The sequence below is a fragment of the Canis aureus genome, chromosome 31 (assembly GCF_053574225.1).
Source record: "Canis aureus isolate CA01 chromosome 31, VMU_Caureus_v.1.0, whole genome shotgun sequence".
NCBI classification, from domain to species: domain Eukaryota; kingdom Metazoa; phylum Chordata; class Mammalia; order Carnivora; family Canidae; genus Canis; species Canis aureus.
In genome coordinates this window covers 8,491,795-8,510,286 of record NC_135641.1, presented here as the reverse complement: position 1 = coordinate 8,510,286, position 18,492 = coordinate 8,491,795, and the positions used below count along the sequence as shown (strand labels likewise).

The window sequence follows — 18,492 nt, the reverse complement described above, 5'->3', positions numbered from 1 at the left end:
ATCTTAAAGAGAGCTGGGAAGATCCGAACTTACTGGTTGGAGTATTAATTATTGTTCTGAAATTTAGGGTAGGTTGATTGGTTAACAAACATCAGGCTGTTTGCTTTCACATGACAGGACTTCGCTACAGATTATACTTTCTGAATGCTGTGTCTAAGGCTTGTATTTGGGAGGAAGGCTCTTTATTTTTTTTATTGAAGCACAGTTGAGACACAATGTTATATTAGTTTCAGGTGTACAACATAATGATTCCATAGCTGTCTGTTATGTTGTGCTCACCACAAGTGTAGCCACCATTATTCAGCATACATGATATTGTAATAGCATTGACTATATTCCCTCTGTTCTGCCTTTCATCCCTATGGTTTACTCTCCTTGACCCATTTTGCCCACCTCCCATTTCCCTTTGGCAACTACCAGTTTGTTCTCTGTATTTATATGTCTGTTACTGCTTTTGTGTTATTTTGTTTTTTAGAGTCCATATATAAGTAAAACCATATGTTGGCTTTTACTTACTTATTTCCTTAGCATAGTACTCTCTAAGTCCATCCATGTTGTCACAAATGGCAAGGTCTTATTTTTCATGGCTGTGTGTATATATGGATATATACATGTACACATATCCATATATACACACACACTATTTTTTCTTTATCCATTCATCTACCAGTGGTCACTTGGGCTGCTTCTATATCTTGGCTACTGTAAGTAATGTTGCTATAAACATAAGGGTGCATGTATATTTTCATTTTCCTTGGGTAAATACCCAGAAGTGGAATTACTGGATTGTATGATACTGTATATTCTTAATTTTTTGTAAAAGATTTTATTTATTTATTTGTGACACACAGACACAGGCAGAGGGACAGGTAGAGGGAGAAGCAGGCTCCATGCAGGGAACCTGAGGTGGGACTCAATCCTGGGTCTCCAGGGTCACGCTGTAGGCCGTAGGCAGTGCTAAACCACTGAGCTACCCGGGCTGCCCTATTTTTAATTTTTTGAGAAACTTCCATACTCCTTTCCACAGTGGCTACACCATTTACATTCTCACACCAACAGGTCCTCTATATCTCTACATCCTTGCCAACACTATTTCTTGTCTTTTTGTTACTAGCCATTCAGTAGGTATTAGGTGATATCTTACTGTGGTTTTAACTAAAGAGGGTTATTTCTTGATAATATGTCAGCAGCTTTACCTTTTGCTCCTATTCGCTTTATCTGATCTTTTATAATTTGGGAAACCAGATAATTGCATTGTTTAAATGCTAAAATGTGTTATGAGTTAGCTTTGCATGAAGTTTATGGCAAAGACTGGGGGATGTGAAGTTCTCTTTTTTCCTGCACAGAGGCCTTTTTTGTTGGTTCTACATTTTACCTGTGATTTGCTCTCAAATGACTTATGGGTAAATGTGATATTATCATAACTAATTTGATTCACTTTTTTAATAGGAAACAATATTTAAGTGAAATACAAAGATGTTAAGCTAGCTCTGCATGCCTGTCTTATATTTATGAATTAAACTGTTTTTGAGTCTTTATGAAATTATATCTACTTTTTTTTCCTCTTCCAGTTTATTCTCCAGATATGCCTTCACGGCTTCCAATCCAAGACATATTTGCTGGACTGGTTACAAGTATTGGCACTGCAATACGATATTGGTTTCATTATACACTTGTGGCCTTTGCATGGTTGGGAGTTGTTCCTCTTACAGCATGTGAGTATTCACTTCTCTGTGATTGGAGTTATTTTAAAATTACATAACTATTTAATATTATAAAGTAATATTGCATCATATTTTTGTTTGGATGATATTGAGTTATTTTATGTTACAATTCCATGTATTACGAAAACCTCGCTTAGAAAACATTATCTGCTGGGATGCCTGGGTGGCTTAGCAGTTGGGCGCCTGCCTTCAGCTCTGGTTGTGATCCTGGGATCGAGTCCTGCATTGGGCTCCCAGCAAAGAGCCTGCTTCTCCCTCTACCTATGTCTCTGCCTCTCTCTCTCAGTCTGTGTGTCTCTCATGAATAAATGAATAAATCTTTAAAAAAAAGAAAACGTCCATCTAAATAAAGAACTATTTTCAAAAGTCATTTCCTTGAATGAATGGGGGAAAGAAAAATAGCATATAGAAGCCAATAATGAAAGTTCATGAAAGAATTGAAAAAGCAAAATCAAATTATAATCAGAAGGATCTTGATTTTTACTATTTGAAGTATATTAGTACTTTCATGTGTTGCAAAAATTGGATTACTTTGAATTTTTTTCCCCCTTCCCTTTTTTTTTTAAATTTTTATTTATGATAGTTACACAGAGAGAGAGGCAGAGACACAGGCAGAGGGAGAAGCAGGCTCCATGCACCGGGAGCCCGACGTGGGATTAGATCCCGGTCTCCAGGATCGTGCCCTGGGCCAAAGGCAGGCGCCAAACCGCTGCGCCACCCAGGGATCCCTTCCCCTTCCCTTTTTAAAGGAACTCACATATCTGTCTGTAACAGTCCCGAGTAATTGAGAGGCTTATCTTTCAAGGTATAGGAGGTTTTCTGGGAGGTTGCTATACTAGCCTTTTTTGGGTTTTTGTTATTTTTAAAGATATGCAGAAGGGTAGATAGCATATAGTGCCAGACTATGTAGGTATGACTCTTCAGAGTTAAACATAAGTGGGATATTTAAATAAATATAATTAATAGCCTTGTGTCTCTTTAAAATAAAATACATCATTTATGAAGATGAAAGTCTTTGGGGATACATGGGATAGCAGAATTGGTTTTAAAAAGTGAAGTAGAGGGACGCCTGAGTGGCTTAGCATTTGAGCGTCTGCCTTTGGCTCAGGGGGTGATCCTGGAGTCCCAGGATTGAGTCCCATATCGGGCTTCCTGCATGGATCCTGCTTCTCCCTCTGCCTGTGTCTCTGCCTTTCTCTCTCTCTGTCTGTCATGAATAAATAAATAATATATATATATATATATATATTTTTTTTAAAGATTTATTTTTTATTTATTTATGATAGACACAGAGAGAGAGAGAGAGGCAGAGACACAGGCAGAGGGAGAAGCAGGCTCCATGCCGGGAACCCCGATGCGGGACTCGATCCTGGGACTCCAGGATCGCGCCCTGGGCCAAAGGCAGGCGTGAAACCGCTGAGCCACCCAGGGATCCCCAATAAATAAAATATTAAAAAAAAAAAAGTGAAGTAGTGAACTAGGAGATTGAGCCAAGGCTTCTCTAGAATGTAACTCAAAGATACAAGAAGTAGCAAGAATGAGGGGAAGAAAATCAGGAGATGAAGGCTGCATTCAGTTGTTTCAGTACCTGTCTAGTAAGTACTTTGACAAGGTTAATTTGACAAGGTGAAAGATCATGGACATGAGGAAGTGACAGGCATCTTTTCGATTGAAAGAGAACTGATCATGGTAAGAGACAGCCTCACAAACCGAAACACATTCTAGTTTCCCACAGCTGAATAAAATGGTGTATAGATGTTCCAATTGCAAATTATTCTACAAAGTAAAAATGAGACTGGTGTCAGACTTTAAAAATTAGCAGCTCTAAAATGCTAGAGGACAACAGAAACTTCAGCCTTTGACAACATCTCTGAACCTGAAATCTACCCGTAAGTTATTCACAGAGGGACAATTTAATAAAGACATGTCAGTAGATGCAAGGACATGAAAAGTTTGTCATCTCTTAACTATTTATGAAAAAAGTGTTTGAGAATATACTTTACCAAAATGAGTGAGGAATCAGAAGCGTGAGCTACAACGAAAAAGAGACCGGTGCTTCCTACAGCTAACTAGCAATTATTTTAATCTACAATAATTGGTAATTTTTGGTAATAGCCTACAACTAAAATTCTAGATGATTTAAACATGGCAGAAACTCTGAGGAGAGGATAGAAATTTAAGAAATGAGAGCTTTTTATCTTATTTGTGAGGAGACTGTAGATACTCTAGACAGAGATGGGAAGATATAGGGTCACTCTGCATTAAAAATTATTGGGGTAACCAACTGGAGTCTAGAAATAGACGCACATCTCTATCATCACCTGATTCGCAACAAAGATGCCACGCTGTTCAGTGGAAGAAGAATCATACTTTCAATAAATAGTATCAACTAGATGGCCATATGGAGAAAAATGAACTATGTCATTATTTCACACCTGACACAAAAAATAATTGGAGATGGATCATAAGCCTGAATGTGGATGTTAAAACCACAAGATTTGGGCAGCCCCAGTGGTCCGGCGGTTTAGTGCCACCTACACATCTGTAGCCCGGAGGTGTGATCCTGGAAACCTGGGATCGAGTCCCACATCGGGCTCCCTGCATGGAGCCTGCTTCTCCCTCTGCCTGTGTCTCTGCCTTTCTCTCTGTGTGTCTGTCATGAGTGAATAAATAAAATCTTAAAGAAAAAAAAAAAAAAAGATTTCTGTGCCTGGATGGCTCAGTCAGTTAAGCATCTGTCTCTTGATTTGGGCTCAGGTCATGATCTCAGGGTCGTGAGATTGAGCCCTGTGTCAGGCTCCACGCTCAGCATAGAGTCAGTTTGATATGCTTTCTTTCCCTCTCTCTCTGCCCCTTCCTTCACTCATGCTCTCTCACTCTCTCGGAATATAAAAATAAAATCTTTAAAAAAAAAATGTAGGAGACTAACCATAAAGGAAAATACTGAATACATTGGACTTAATTGAAATTGAGAACTTTTATTCATACTTCAATATCTTTAAGAGACAATGACCAGCCCCATAGAGTGAGAAGAGATTTGCGGTACACACATCAAAGGGCTTGTATCTAGAGTATATAGAGAACTCATAAAAATCAGAAAAAAGCAGACAACCCAAATAAAAAGTAGACAAAAGATTTGAACAAGTGTTTCTGGGAAGATCTAAATAGCTAGTAACACACAAAAAGCTGCTCAGCATCATTAGTCATCAGGGAAATACACAAGAAGATATTGTGAATCATGCTCAGCAGAATGGCTAAAATTAAAAAGTAAGACAGTGCTAAATGTTTCTTAGGATGTGGAGCATTTGGAACATGCTTACATTGATAGTGGGAGTATATATGGTATAACCACTTTGGAAAACTGTTTGGCAATATCTGCCAATGCTAAATATTTATAAATACCTTATGATCCAACAGTTCCAGTTCTAGGAATATAGCTGACAGAAACTACAGCCGTGTGTCCACTAAAAGATGTGTACTCAAGAATGATCACAGCAGCTAAGCTAATAGTTAAAAACTGGAACCAACCAAATACCTATCAACAACAGTAGAGTAGATACATTGTGTTTTTTCTGTACAATGGAATAGTACTTATTAGTGAGAAAAGAGCTCATTATTGTGACATGGAGTAACATGGGTGAATTTTACTTTGAGAAAAAGAAGTGAGGCACAGAAGAGTATGGATTGTATGATTGCATTTATGTGAAATTTTAAAGTAGACCAAATTGATCTGTCTATAGTAATAGAGATCAGAAGGGTGGTTACTTTTTGCTGGAGATACTGACTTGGTAGGGGATTGAGGAGCCTTCTAGGGAGCTAGAAATGCTGAATATTTTCATCTAGGTGGCAGTTTCCTGGACATGTACCTATTTAAAAATTCACCCGGACATATACTGAACGTTCATGTAAATTTTACTTTAATAAAACGTAAAAAAACTTCAAGGTAAGTACCAGAAGAATGGAAATGGGATTATGAGTTTTTATACTGAGGAGACAGAGTAGGACACAGCAAATATTTGGATGGTCCCAACAAAAGACAGGAAGGGAAATAAGAGAGGGAAGGGTAAGGTTGCAACTTCTATGATCATAAGAGTTTACACAGTTTTGTGCAGAGGAAGGTGGTTAACTATTTGAAATAAGTGCAAAGCAGCCCAGGTTAATGTGAGAGGGATGTTATTAGCAAATGCTGACAGAACTCAGGAACAGCTTTAATTAGCTAGATATTATTCAAGATAAAAAGCCTTAAATGGAGGGCAGCCCCGGTGGCGCAGCGGTTTAGCACTGCCTGCAGCCCAGGGTGTGATCCTGGAGACCCCGGATCGAGTCCCACGTCAGGCTGTCTGTATGATGTCTGCTTCTCCCTCTGCCTGTGTCTCTGCCTCTCTCTCTCTCTGTCTCTATGAATAAATAAATAAAATCTTAAAAAAAAAAAGCCTTAAATGGAGAAAAGCATTATATTTCGTATTAGTAAAAGGCATAGTCTACTAAGAAAATAAAACTTAAGAACTTTTATGTACCAGAGAAGAGGACTTTGAAATATCTAAAGCCTTCAGAGTCAAGTGGAAGACTAACGCACCTCTCCAAAATCAGTAGATCAAATAATCAGAAGTTCAGTGGGGACTTTGAGGATGTTAAGTAATGTAGTTAACAAGCTGGCTATCGTTCTGATGTGTTTGTACGCACATACACTCACGCTCATAATTAAAATATTAAGTTCTATCACAAAAAACATAGTCTAACTTTTTTCTTTAAGTTAGTGGTATATTCTGATACCTTTCCGTGCGAGAACGTGTTGAGCTACCCTTTTTTTTTTTTCGCTACCTTAGTTTTTAATAGATGCAGAGCACTCTGCGGGAAAGAGACCTGTAATTCATGATCTGTTTTCCTGTTTACAGCCATTTAGTTTGTTGTCAGTTTTACTTTGTTACAAGCATACTTGCTTTGAATATTTTATACATATATGTAAGTAATTTCTGTTATAGAAATTTTTTCCTACTTTTTCCATTTTGATTTGGCTTTTGAAAACAGCCATTGAGGGGCACCTGGGTGGCTCAGTTGTTGAGCGTCTGCATTCAGCTCAGGTCCTGATCCTGGGGTCCTGGGATTGAGTCCCATGTCAGGCTCCCCATGGGGATCCTGCTTCTCCTCTGCCTGTGTTCTTGTGTTCTGCCCACCCCCCAACCCTGTCTCTCATGAATAAATAAATAAAATCTTTAAAAAGACAGCCATTAAAAAAAATAAAAATAAAAAAATAAAAAATAAAAAGACAGCCATTGAAGCCACTGAAAATTTCTGATACAAGGCTATTGGGAATGCTTAAATTAATATACAAGTTCTGGTTAGAAAGAACATCTCAGCTGTCTCCTCTTGGGCTCTGTTTCTCTTTCTTGCCTTTCTAAGAGGATAAGGAGATGGCTGTGCATTCACCCACACTTGATCTATTTTTCCCTCTGTGGCCAGATTTAAGATTTTTTTTTTGAGGACCCTTGAATCTCTGTTTTTAAAGAATTGGCTATTAGTTTGCTATTAGTTTGCTATTCATGTTATTGGAGCATTTACTCTTCTGAAAAGTCCTCTTAATTTCAAATTGTATACTCCCAGAACTGAAATCTTTTATTTTCATGAGCAAACTCAGTGAATTCTAGAATTCTTGGTTAAAAAAATTCTCCATATTATAATTTAGTGATCTTTACCATATATTTCTTTTTTATTTTTTTTTAAAGATTTAATTTATTTATTTATGAGAGAGAGAGGCAGAGACAGAAGCAGACCCCATGTAGGGAGCCCAATATGGGACTCGATCCTGGGTCTCCGGGATCACGGCTTGGGCTGAAGGCAGCGCTAAACTGCTGAGCTACCCAGGCTGCCCCTATATTTCTTTTTTAAATATCTAAGCTCACTTTGAGGGGCTCCTCTGGCAATCCCCCGGTGCCAGGGCTTGTGCCTGAACCTTTTCCCATGCAGCCACTAGGCAGCTTTTTAACCATTCTGGAGCCCTTTCCCAAAACGTGGACCAAATGGAGACAATAAAGCTTTTTGCAGCAAAAAAAAAAAAAATAAATAAATATCTAAGCTTATTCAATAAATAAGTCAGTCTATAGAGAATCTAAGGTTTCTCTATTAGCTTGTAACTTGCTCTTTACTGTTTTTTATGCTTAACCATGTTGGGTTTTTTCTTTTCTTTTTTAAGATTTATTATTTTAGAAAGAGAGCAAGGGGAGGGGCATAAAAGGAGGATCTTCTAGCCGACTCCTCGCTGAATGTGGAGCCCAACAGGGGGCTTGATCTCACACCCTGAGATCATGACCTGAGCTGAAAACTTAGTTGGCTGCTTAACCAACTGAGCCACCTAGGCACCCCAGTTATTTTTAATGTAATAGTTTAAGATAGCCTTGCAAAGACTAAATATTTCAGTGGCTTTCACTTTACCTCTGTTTAATTGAGTGCTTGTCTGAGTTCATGATGTGTGTTGTAACTGTTTACCATCCTGCACTTTTGGTAGGCCGTATCTACAAGTGCTTGTTTACTGGCTCCGTGAGCTCACTACTGACACTGCCACTGGACATGCTGTCCACGTGAGTACTGAACCTCGTGAAGCTTGAAGGCTGCACAGCATAGCCTAGTGCTTGTTTTTCCTGCACATTTTTACTTTTGTTGTAATTTGAAAGTCCTTTTGTTCCAAGAACAAAGAGAATTTATGTCTCTTAGTCTGACAGTCATAGCTACAGTAAAAGTCGCTGACACATGTACATGTTTGTTTTAAAGCATACCTGTTTTAAAGGACTGTTTTGTAAGGGTGGGGCAGTCTGTTAAATAGGCTGCTGTGCAGTGTGAGATATGCAGTATCATGTCAATTTAAGCATGTATTTTTAACAACGTAGTCATTTGAATACAAATTTAGTTTTTAAATGTTTCTTGTGATTATTAGAATATGGACTCTAAAAACTTGTTTACTATCATTGTTTTATTGTGCCTTAATTTGACATTAAGCATTGTAATTGTGTTTTCTTGGAAAAGATGTGTTTTCATTACTGATATCAGAACTAGAATTGCTGTAAATGATTAATTATATCAAGATAATGAGAGTATTAAGCGTACCAATAATTGCACCTGTATTTGCTAAATCTTCTTTTGTACCCGACTGACCTTAGTTTTTGATCCCTGTGACAGTAAAGACAAAGAACAATATAAAATTCTCCTATAGAAGTATTCAAAGTATATTACTATCAAAATAAGCCACAAAGCAATAGAAGAGAGTAGGAGAGCATGCTGTTATTTCTGATAGAAAAGAAATTAAGGGGTTTTAAAAAAAATCTCTTGCATCTGCATCATTATTTTTAATCATTATTTTAATCTAATCATTAGATGTGTCTGTGACTTGGTTTTTCTACTTGCTGGTTGCACCTTTTTGGGATAGAACAGACGGGTTATTTCATTTCTGTCTGTGTCATTGACAGTATAGGGAATACTTGATGAAAGGTTTGCAGCTTGAACTCATTTACATTAGAATTATTTATTGTTTTCACTATTGAAGAACAGTTTTATAAAATAATGTTTAGAAGTAGACAGGGGCTTTGAAATAGGGTGCTCTTAGCTGTGGCCATAAAAAGGAGAAACCGTAACTTAACACACTAGTGTGAGAAGATAACCCTTTGTATAAAAATATAGGCCTTTTGTAAAGTGATGTAGTAGAAACAACAGGACGGCGTTCCCATTTCTGGACATCAAATTTTTCTCTCAGCCATCCGGAACAGGGTTTCAGTATAGAAGTTTAAGAAGTTTGTCTTAAATGCTCATCTGCCATTCACTATGTCTTTGTGTATATGACATCATTCACCTCTGGCTTGCCTTTAAGGATTGTATACACTGCAAAGATGCATATTGGAAATAGCGAGAGAAGTCCAATAAAAGTAAGGGGTGATTACTAAGAGCAATGGAAGCTTTATTTTAATATGTATAAGCTAATAAAAGAATCATTTCACATAGGTTAGCCTTGTTCCATTTAATTTGGGCTAAAATTCTGTAAACCATTGTAGTTAATGAGTGTGCGTGGTAGCAGCCAGTCACTACTCAATTGTTTAGAAAAGGTGACTTGAGTTCCTATCTGTGCAGTTTAATGAAGCAAATAGACATTATTTCTCTAATGGTTTCTGTCTTAAATGGTTGAATATATTAATATTTATCAAAGCCTAAATTGGTAGGCTTTGGATATATGAAAAATAGGTGTTTGTGGAAGCCATGTCAGTGAAAATACCAGACAAACAAGGTGTAGTATTCCACTTACCTACTACCTTTACTTCTTGTTGGTAGAACTATTGAACATCTGGTTGTTGGGCAGGTGTGATCACTTAGATAATACAATGGGGTAGTTGGTTGTTACAGAAGGAACCCTAGCATTGGAATACAGTTTCTGATTCTGCAGGTTCTTTGCTGACTTTGGCCAAATTTCTGAACCCGTTTCCTCTATAAAGTGAGGAAGATCATGCCTCAGGGATAGGCTATTCAAAGATTAAATTCACATATATATTTAAAAGTTATGTGTGTGAATTTTGAGTATTGGCTTAAAATATAGCAGAATTATCACTGAAGCTCAGAGCTGTTGCTTGCCTTATGTTGGCAAGTTCCCCTTTTCTTTATAACCTGATTGGTTAGTGGGCACCAGAATTGCTTTCTTGAGACCACTGATTGACCCAGGAGGAACACTAGAGGCATGGCTGGGGATAGTCAAAAGGCATTGTAAATGTAGTTTGGTTTTGTAATCCCATGCTGCCTTTTACAATTCGAAGAATTGAGCCAGTTTTCCTGAAAGCATTTTTAACTAAACTCCTTTTTTTTCTTTTTTAAATGAGCTGTGTTTTATTTTCTCTGTAGTATTAATTTTATTTCTGAAATTTTACTTTAAATTTCTTAATATCATAGCAGCTGCTTACATATTTTGTAATTCAGTTCTTCAGATCATCCCCAGGTACAATATATCAGTTAATTATTGTTTCAAAACATGCTGTCCCTGAAACTTACTGGCTGAAAACTACAGTAATTTTATTTGCTCATAATTCTGGGAGTCAGCTGATCAGTTCATCTGTGGGGCTTTCTTCAGTTACTCATGTGTTTTACTCTGGGGTTAGTTGGTCTAAGATAGCTCCAGCTGGTACCTTGGTTCTCCTCCATGTGGCCTCTCAGCTTGCAGGAAGCCAGCAGGTCACAGAGCAGCATTCTAAAAGGGTGAAAGTAGAAGCTCACAAGCTCTCTTCTAGGCTCTAAACTCAGGCAGCCTCACCTTGGTTCAGATAGTTCACAGAACCAGCCTAGATTCTAGGTATGAGGGAAAAGAACTCTACAAAGTGTCGCTGTTTAAAATTGACATCAAGGCAGGCCCCCCCCCCCCCTTAGCGGTTTAGCGCCACCTTCAGCCCAAGGTGTGATCCTGGGGACCCAGGATGGAGTCCCATGTCAGTCTCCCAGCATGGAGCCTGCTTCTGTCTCCTTTCTCTCTCTCTCTGTATCTCAAATAAATAAATAAATTAATTAATTAATTAAAATAAAATAAATAATTTAAAAAATTGGCATCAAATAGTTGTTATTCCTATTGCTGATGATAAGTACAGAGTAGAGAAGTGGATGTTTTAGTCTAAGTTATCAAAGTTTTTAATAATCCTGAGGGTTCCTCTTTTGATTAGGTTATATTCCAGGGCATTTCTGTGGGCCACATCAATTCATTAAATTTGGAGCCAGTAGGCTGAGGTCTCTCAAATGGACTCTTCCTCAGATTTTCCATAGAGGAAAAAGTCATTACATTATGATAAAGGATTTTCCTAAGGCCACCAAGATTCATAGTTATCCTTGAATTATTCTTGTATCAGGCATAGACGAGGGAGCGACAAACCCCTTGAGATGAAAAGAACAAAGAGGTCTTTGGTATTATCATACTACATGTATCATTAACATAATTTGTGTGAGTTTATTGAGAAACTAGTAACATACTTATGGTATATTTGCAGTTAGCATAAAAATTTATTCTGCTTTCTAAGTGGTAGATAATTTAAAGTGTATTACAGACTTTGTCTTACACATTGCATGCTGAGTATATCTCAGGTTGCTTTCTTTACATTGACATTAGGCCTTTCGGGGGTGCTTCTCTCCTTTTCTGATTTGCTGATTATCTTCATTTGTATGAGTATCAGCTAACCAAGTTTGTTAAACTTGTGTGTAAAATAAGGATAAGGAAGTTCGGGATCCCTGGGTGGCGCAGCGGTTTGGCGCCTGCCTTTGGCCCAGGGCGCGATCCTGGAGACCCGGGATCGAATCCCACATCGGGCTCCCGGTGCATGGAGCCTGCTTCTCCCTCTGCCTGTGTTTCTGCCTCTCTCTCTCTCTCTCTCTCTCTGTGACTATCATAAAAAAAAAAAAAAAAAAAAGGATAAGGAAGTTCTTAGTATGGGTTGGATTGCAATCAGTAGATTGCATACATACTTGGTCTTTGTCAGGTGTTTGACTGCTTATGGTTTTTGGTTTTTTCCTGCCTCTTTCTAAGCCATGTTCAAAGAGTGGCTAGGTAGCTAATTTCTACGTAATTCTGATGTTAGTTTTCACTTATTATAATACAAATACATATGACACAAATATATAAATAAATATATTTGGCTAGCTTATTATAAGGTAGATAGAATTTCACCATTCAGAAATAATTCTGAGAAACTGATTTTTACCTAGAAAATTAATACTTATTTTTCTGGCTGTTGTTTCTGACATTTTAGTGTAAGATGAAATGTTACCTTTGGTTTCTCAAGTTTAAGCATTCTTTGGAGTAATTCTTTATAATTTTTTTTTAATAGGGACAATTTATTGGCGGATTGTTTGCAGGGTTGTTTTGTGGTAACATGCACACTGTGTGCATTCATCAGCCTCGTGTGGTTGCGAGAGCAGATAGTCCATGGGGGAGCACCGATTTGGTTGGAGCATGCTGCTCCACCCTTCAATGCTGCTGGGCACCACCAAAATGAGGTAACTCCCTCCATCTCCAAATTGATTCTCTTTGCATAGGACGTGGGAATTATTGTCATTCTCTAAGATTTAAACCTTTGACTCCTCTGCCCCTCATTGCAAAGCAGGACACTGAAAAGGTTTGGGAGAAGATTAAGGGAGATGCAAAAAATCCGAAGAAGGCTACATTGACTTTGCTTCTTAATTTTCTAGCGAGATTGGGAACAGTGTTAGGGGGGTGTACTGAGTGCTCTTTTATTCCCTTTGCCTGGGTTTACTACTGTCATGGAAGTTAACTTACAAACTTCCTGGCTATGATGCTGACATGCTGTGTGACATTGAGGAGGCTACTTACTCTCTTGGTTCATCAGTTTCTTCTTATGTGAAATGCCCTGTGCTTGTTGCTCCCAATGGCAATGTTACCAAAAGAAAAATTAGAACACTGTTAAACAATCTCACAAAGTTTCACTTTTTCTTTATGAGAGATAACATGCTTATGTTAGATGCAGGAGCATTTGCTAGACATGTTAAGAGAAAGAGAGTAAGATAAATGATTTTTAGACTCTTGCTTGCTGAGCAATTATGGGGCTGAAAATGTCAAAATATTAGCTATGTACAAAAACTATTTGTTTCATAACCTTTTATTATGAAAAATTGATGCTAAGATACTCAAAATGATAATTAACTTAATTTTTCATTGAAGGACCTGCTGTGTGTCAGTGTATAGGTTGATTTCATCAACCTCTGCCATACTGTTTTCTCTACACAATTAAGAGTGTAACTTCTCCTTAGCAAATCACACATGCAAGAAATGAAACTAGAAAGAAAAGACACTTCTTACCTAGTGTTAATATTTTTGTTATTGTACCTCATATATAATTTTTAAAGATTTTATTTATTTGACAGAAAGCATAGGCAAGGGAAGGGACAGGCAGAGGGAAAGGGAGAAGCAGGCTCCCCATCAAGCAGGGAGCCCCCTGTAGGGCTCCATCCCAGGATGTTAGGATCATGACCTGAGCTGAAGGCAGATGCTTAACCAACTGAGCCACCCAGGTGCCCCTGTACCTCATATTTTGAAACATTTAATGCAGTTGCTCTTTTAGAATCTTCAACTATAACTGTGTCTTTGCATTTGGTAGGTAGCAGAACTCAGTGAGAGCCAGAGGAGGTGCATGTGGGAACTGACAAAGTCCATATGGACAGGTTTACCTACTGAATAGGAATTAGAAACTTTCTCAAGTGTTTAACTGATAACTGAGAATTAAGTTACTTACCTGTATGGGTGTAAACATATAGGTATATAAGTAAATATATGTTTATCCCTGAGGCATTCAGTTAAGGTAGGAGATGCCTTATAAAGAAGAATTATGGCCCTTTTCTAGAGTTGGTTGTGGGGTTTGAATCTCATCAGGAGTTTCCCCCACCCCCAGGTCCCCCGCCAAGGGGGCACCTGTGCTAGAGTCTCAGTTCTCTTTTCCTAGAGTTAAAGAATGGAGACTAAATGGTACCAAAGACATAAAGAAATAGAGAAGTCCAGAATGATCAAATAAAGTCACCACCAAACGAGATGATGGCTGAGGAGCCAGAGGTCATCCTAAGAATGGCGCCCAGGTCCAGGTTCCACAAGAGCCTCCTGGCCTCTACCAGATAGCCTTGCCAAAGACTGTTGAAGACCTTGGGATTATTCCATGCAGGAATCCAACCAGCCCTGCAGCCTCCAGGCACAGGTTGATGCTGGGCCCAAGGATGTCCTCAGACCTTTATAGGAGCTTGCTGGACAGTAGCTGAAACCCACTGTTCACATAGTCAGGAGCAGATTGTGGAGATGCTGGTGCAGAAGTAATTCCAGGTTGTCTTGCCTGAGGAGCTCAGAGCTCAGGTGCAGAGACATCAGCCTGGGGTTGGACTCACTGGCTGAGTGCTGCTCCGGTCTTGCTCTTCTTGCATGTGAAAAATAACCAGAGTTTTCTTTTTTGCAAGATCCAACAGCAGTCATGGGGAATCTGAGCCTTGGTTTATCTTGGAGTTTTGTCTGACTAGTTGTAATAATAAATCAAAACTCCTGTCTGGACCTCTTTTTGGCTGAGGCAGCTCTGTTTCCTGAAACTGAACTCCAGAAGGAGTTTCTCTGCTCTGTTGTTAAGACAGACAGCCTGCTGCTTGTTCTTACTCTGTTGAATGCCTCCTTTTTTGCACTTTGTGACATGTTTTAATACATTGTTTTTATGTATACAAAGAGGTAATGGCTTTAACTTTCTAAATTCTTGATTCTTGCTCTGCTGGCTTGAATAGAAACTTGTGTAACCCCACCAATAACTGGTTTCAGATGTGCCTGAAGTGTCAGACCCATTTTCTGTAATACTTTGTGAAATACCTGAATTATACTAAATGAATATACATGCTGTGAAGTGAGTTTGTTTATGTTCTTACATGCTGAGTTGATCCGGAGAAAAGATGACTTGAGGGGTATTTTTTGGAATTTTAATAGTTTGTGTGCTAGTTTTGTTTTTTAACAGGGGGAGTGTGATTTGGAAATAGAATGAAACTGAGACAAGTTAGCTGAATTTCAGGGCTCTGCTGTCATTTTAGGCTCCTGCAGGAGGAAATGGTGCTGAAAATGTTGCCCCTGACCAGCCTGCTAACCCACCAGCTGAGAACGCGGTGGTGGGAGAAAACCCCGATGCTCAGGATGAGCAGGCAGAAGAGGAGGAGGAGGACAACGAGGAGGAGGATGACGCGGGCGGGGAGGATGCCGCTGATGCCAACAACGGGGCCCAGGGTAATGGCTGCTGGCCCATCCTTACACTTCCTTCCCAACCATGAGTCCTCATGACCATGAGTCCATTTCCAACTTTCCTTGAGGAGAAGAACTGGGAGTTTTAGAAATTTTATGGGTTCGGAGTTTTATTTCTAACCTGTTTTTACTTTATTTTGGCAGATTAGCATTAATGGATATACATATGTATTAATTTTTTTTCTGTGAAGCAGGGCACATTTTGTGTTGTAAAATCCTACTCGGGACTTTTATAAGATGGTTAGGAAGAAGTTATTTGTCATAGACCATAATTTTTTTTAAAGGAATTTGATACAGATTTATTTTATTCCGTCCCATTTCTCTTGAGTCAAGATAACTTTCAATATCCAAGAAGAATTCTTGAAGGGTATACTGCAGGTCAGAGGATATCAAGGAACCATTTTCTCATTTTCTAGTGGTATAATTCCAGAATGCTAAAGGAAATCCCAGACCATGCTTGCCTGTCAGCTGGCAATAGCTCACCATCTCCACTTCTCTCCTCTCACCCCAGAGTTTTCCTGTCAAGCACTGCACGGCTTCCAGGTCCACTGGACATTGCTGGTGTCTGAGTGTCTCCTGGGTGCCAGGCACTCAGGTCCTTGCCTTCATGGAGTTCTGGTCTAGTGAAGGAGCAGGAATAAATATGTTGTTACACAGTGTGGTAAATGTGCAGGTTGCTCTGAGGATGCTGTTGGGAGAGCCTATTTTAAATAAGATTCTCCAGGTATCGCAGAGTCAGTGATATTTGAGGTGAGACACAAAGGATGAGAAGAAACAAGTTGTGTAATGGGAGCAAGGGACCTTTGTAGGGAGCAGTGAATCTATGTTCAGAAGCTACAAGAAGCCAGCCTGCTGCCACCCTGGTGCGGCCATCATTCCTTCACTTCATCTCACACAATAGCTCCTAAGTAGCTTCTTCCACTTGTGCTCCGCATAGTGTTCATAGTACTCTACTGCCTTTAAAATCTGGCAGTGGTTTTTCTGTTATACTAAAGAACAAACAAAATCCAGGTTTTACCTTCCCCCTTGTATGATTTGATCCCTGTCTGCCTTTCATACCATATCTTATACACCCCCCACCCCCTGAGAATTCTTGTCGCCTGGCTTCCTCGGTTTTCTCAAATTTTCCAGATTCATTCCTGATTCAGTGTAGTTAAGTTCCTCTTTCACATAATCCTATTTATTTTCTTCTAGCACTTAACCACAACCTAGAATCATCTTATATGTGTCTGTTATATTTATATATATGTGTTATTACCTAACAAGCAGATGTGGTGTAGCTTCTCATCAACAGCTTACAAAACACTAAATTAAGAGAATATGTTTTATTATTTATGGTTCAGGTTTCATCAGTAATCTTTCAACTATTATATTTCCAGATGACATGAACTGGAATGCTTTAGAGTGGGACCGAGCTGCAGAAGAGCTTACATGGGAAAGAGTAAGATTCTTTCTATCATGCATTCTAGTGCCTTAACTTTAAACTATGTTGAAGTTGGGCATATATAGATGCATATGCTAAGTTTGTAGCTACATTAGATGGAAGCTGCCGTAGAACTTTAATTTCTAGAGAAATGTGATGTTTATGGTGAAAATATTAAAAATATTGTAATCTATTGCTATTTTTCTATTTCCTGGCCTTTAATACAAAAAAGATTATGGACTTCCATAAAATGAAGTAACAATTTAAATTGTATTATTCTGACACTGCAGTTGATATATCATGAAATCTTGACTGACTCCATATCTAATGTAAGAATTAAACCCAAGATGGAATTATGTTGACTTTATAATCATATGATTTGGAATAAAAAGAGGCCCAAATATAAAACTAATATTTTTTACTCTCTAAAAATGATAAGCTGTATTGGAAAATAGTGGGGAAGGATTATGTTTAAATCTAATTGAAAATGAGCCTTTTTTCTAAATAGAATAAAAAAATCCTGTTGCATCTTGAATTTATGCATATTGTTATTTATTTTAGATGCTGGGACTTGATGGATCACTCGTTTTTCTAGTAAGTGAAGCTAATATTTTTTAATATAGTTGTGACTTAATTATCAATGATTCAGCAACTTTAAATTTACAGTAGTATGTGCTGGCTTTTTATACTAAAGGTCAACATGCTTTTAGACTTTTGATTACTTGATGTATTGAAGAAAGTCTTTTTTGCAGTGAAAATATTGGCAAAGGACAAAGGTAAAAAGGTCATTATTAAATACTTGATTTTTAGAAAAGAAAATGAAATAGAGAATTTAATGGTAGTTAAGAAGAACTTGGTCTTCTTTTAAACCTCGCACTGTATTAATCAATTCCTGAACTGGCAAAAATAGAGCAACTTTGCAGCAAACTTTCCAGTTTCATGTTAGGTTTCCACTGTTTGCCGAACCCTGCCTATCCTTACCTTATTAGTAAGGAGTACAACTCAAAGAGAAGGAATAATTCTTTAAAGAACCTGGTCTTTAGGAGAAGTAATGCTCTTTTCTGGGTTCTGTAATACAAAATCACTTGGGATTTTTAAGTGGCTTTGGGTTTCAAGATGACTAGCTATGGGTACTGACTGAAACAGTAATGTCACATAGCAGTCCTCTTGGAGGAGGTGATAAGACATTATCGAGAAGCGGATGAACGGCCAGAAAACCAGAGTGCCATAGACAGAAAAGGGACTGAGGAAGAAAAGCAACCTTACAGAAGCCATAAGAACAAAATGGACACTGGAAAGAAGCACTGTGTGATATACATTGATGTGAAAGTTTAGAATTAATGGGATTTTCAAATTTTCCTCCATTTGGAATTTTTCAGTATCATTTGATTTAAATGAAATCAGGCTATTATTTATGAGAATCTGTGTAGTTTGTAATGGCTTACTAATTTCTGAAGAGGAAATGTTTATGGATTTTTTTTTCCTGCATGTGACATTATGAACTTGAGTTTTATTAGGCTTAGTTTTTTGAGCTATCTAATGAAAAATGAAAAGTTACATGTAATGAAATC

General features: G+C 38.2%; 1 protein-coding gene across 5 annotated transcripts in view; it reads left to right on the top strand.

Moving 5' to 3' along the window:
• The window catches only part of MARCHF6 (membrane associated ring-CH-type finger 6), an 82,165-nt gene that overhangs the window by 24,133 nt on the left and 39,540 nt on the right, over positions 1-18,492 (top strand). For all 5 annotated transcript variants that reach the window (XM_077879581.1, XM_077879582.1, XM_077879580.1 and 2 more), the window contains exons 4-9: positions 1,572-1,715; positions 8,227-8,299; positions 12,557-12,725; positions 15,294-15,483; positions 16,878-16,939; positions 17,483-17,515. In XM_077879581.1, coding sequence (XP_077735707.1) covers positions 1,572-1,715; positions 8,227-8,299; positions 12,557-12,725; positions 15,294-15,483; positions 16,878-16,939; positions 17,483-17,515 — 671 coding nt within the window. The remainder of the gene's footprint in view (positions 1-1,571; positions 1,716-8,226; positions 8,300-12,556; positions 12,726-15,293; positions 15,484-16,877; positions 16,940-17,482; positions 17,516-18,492) is intronic.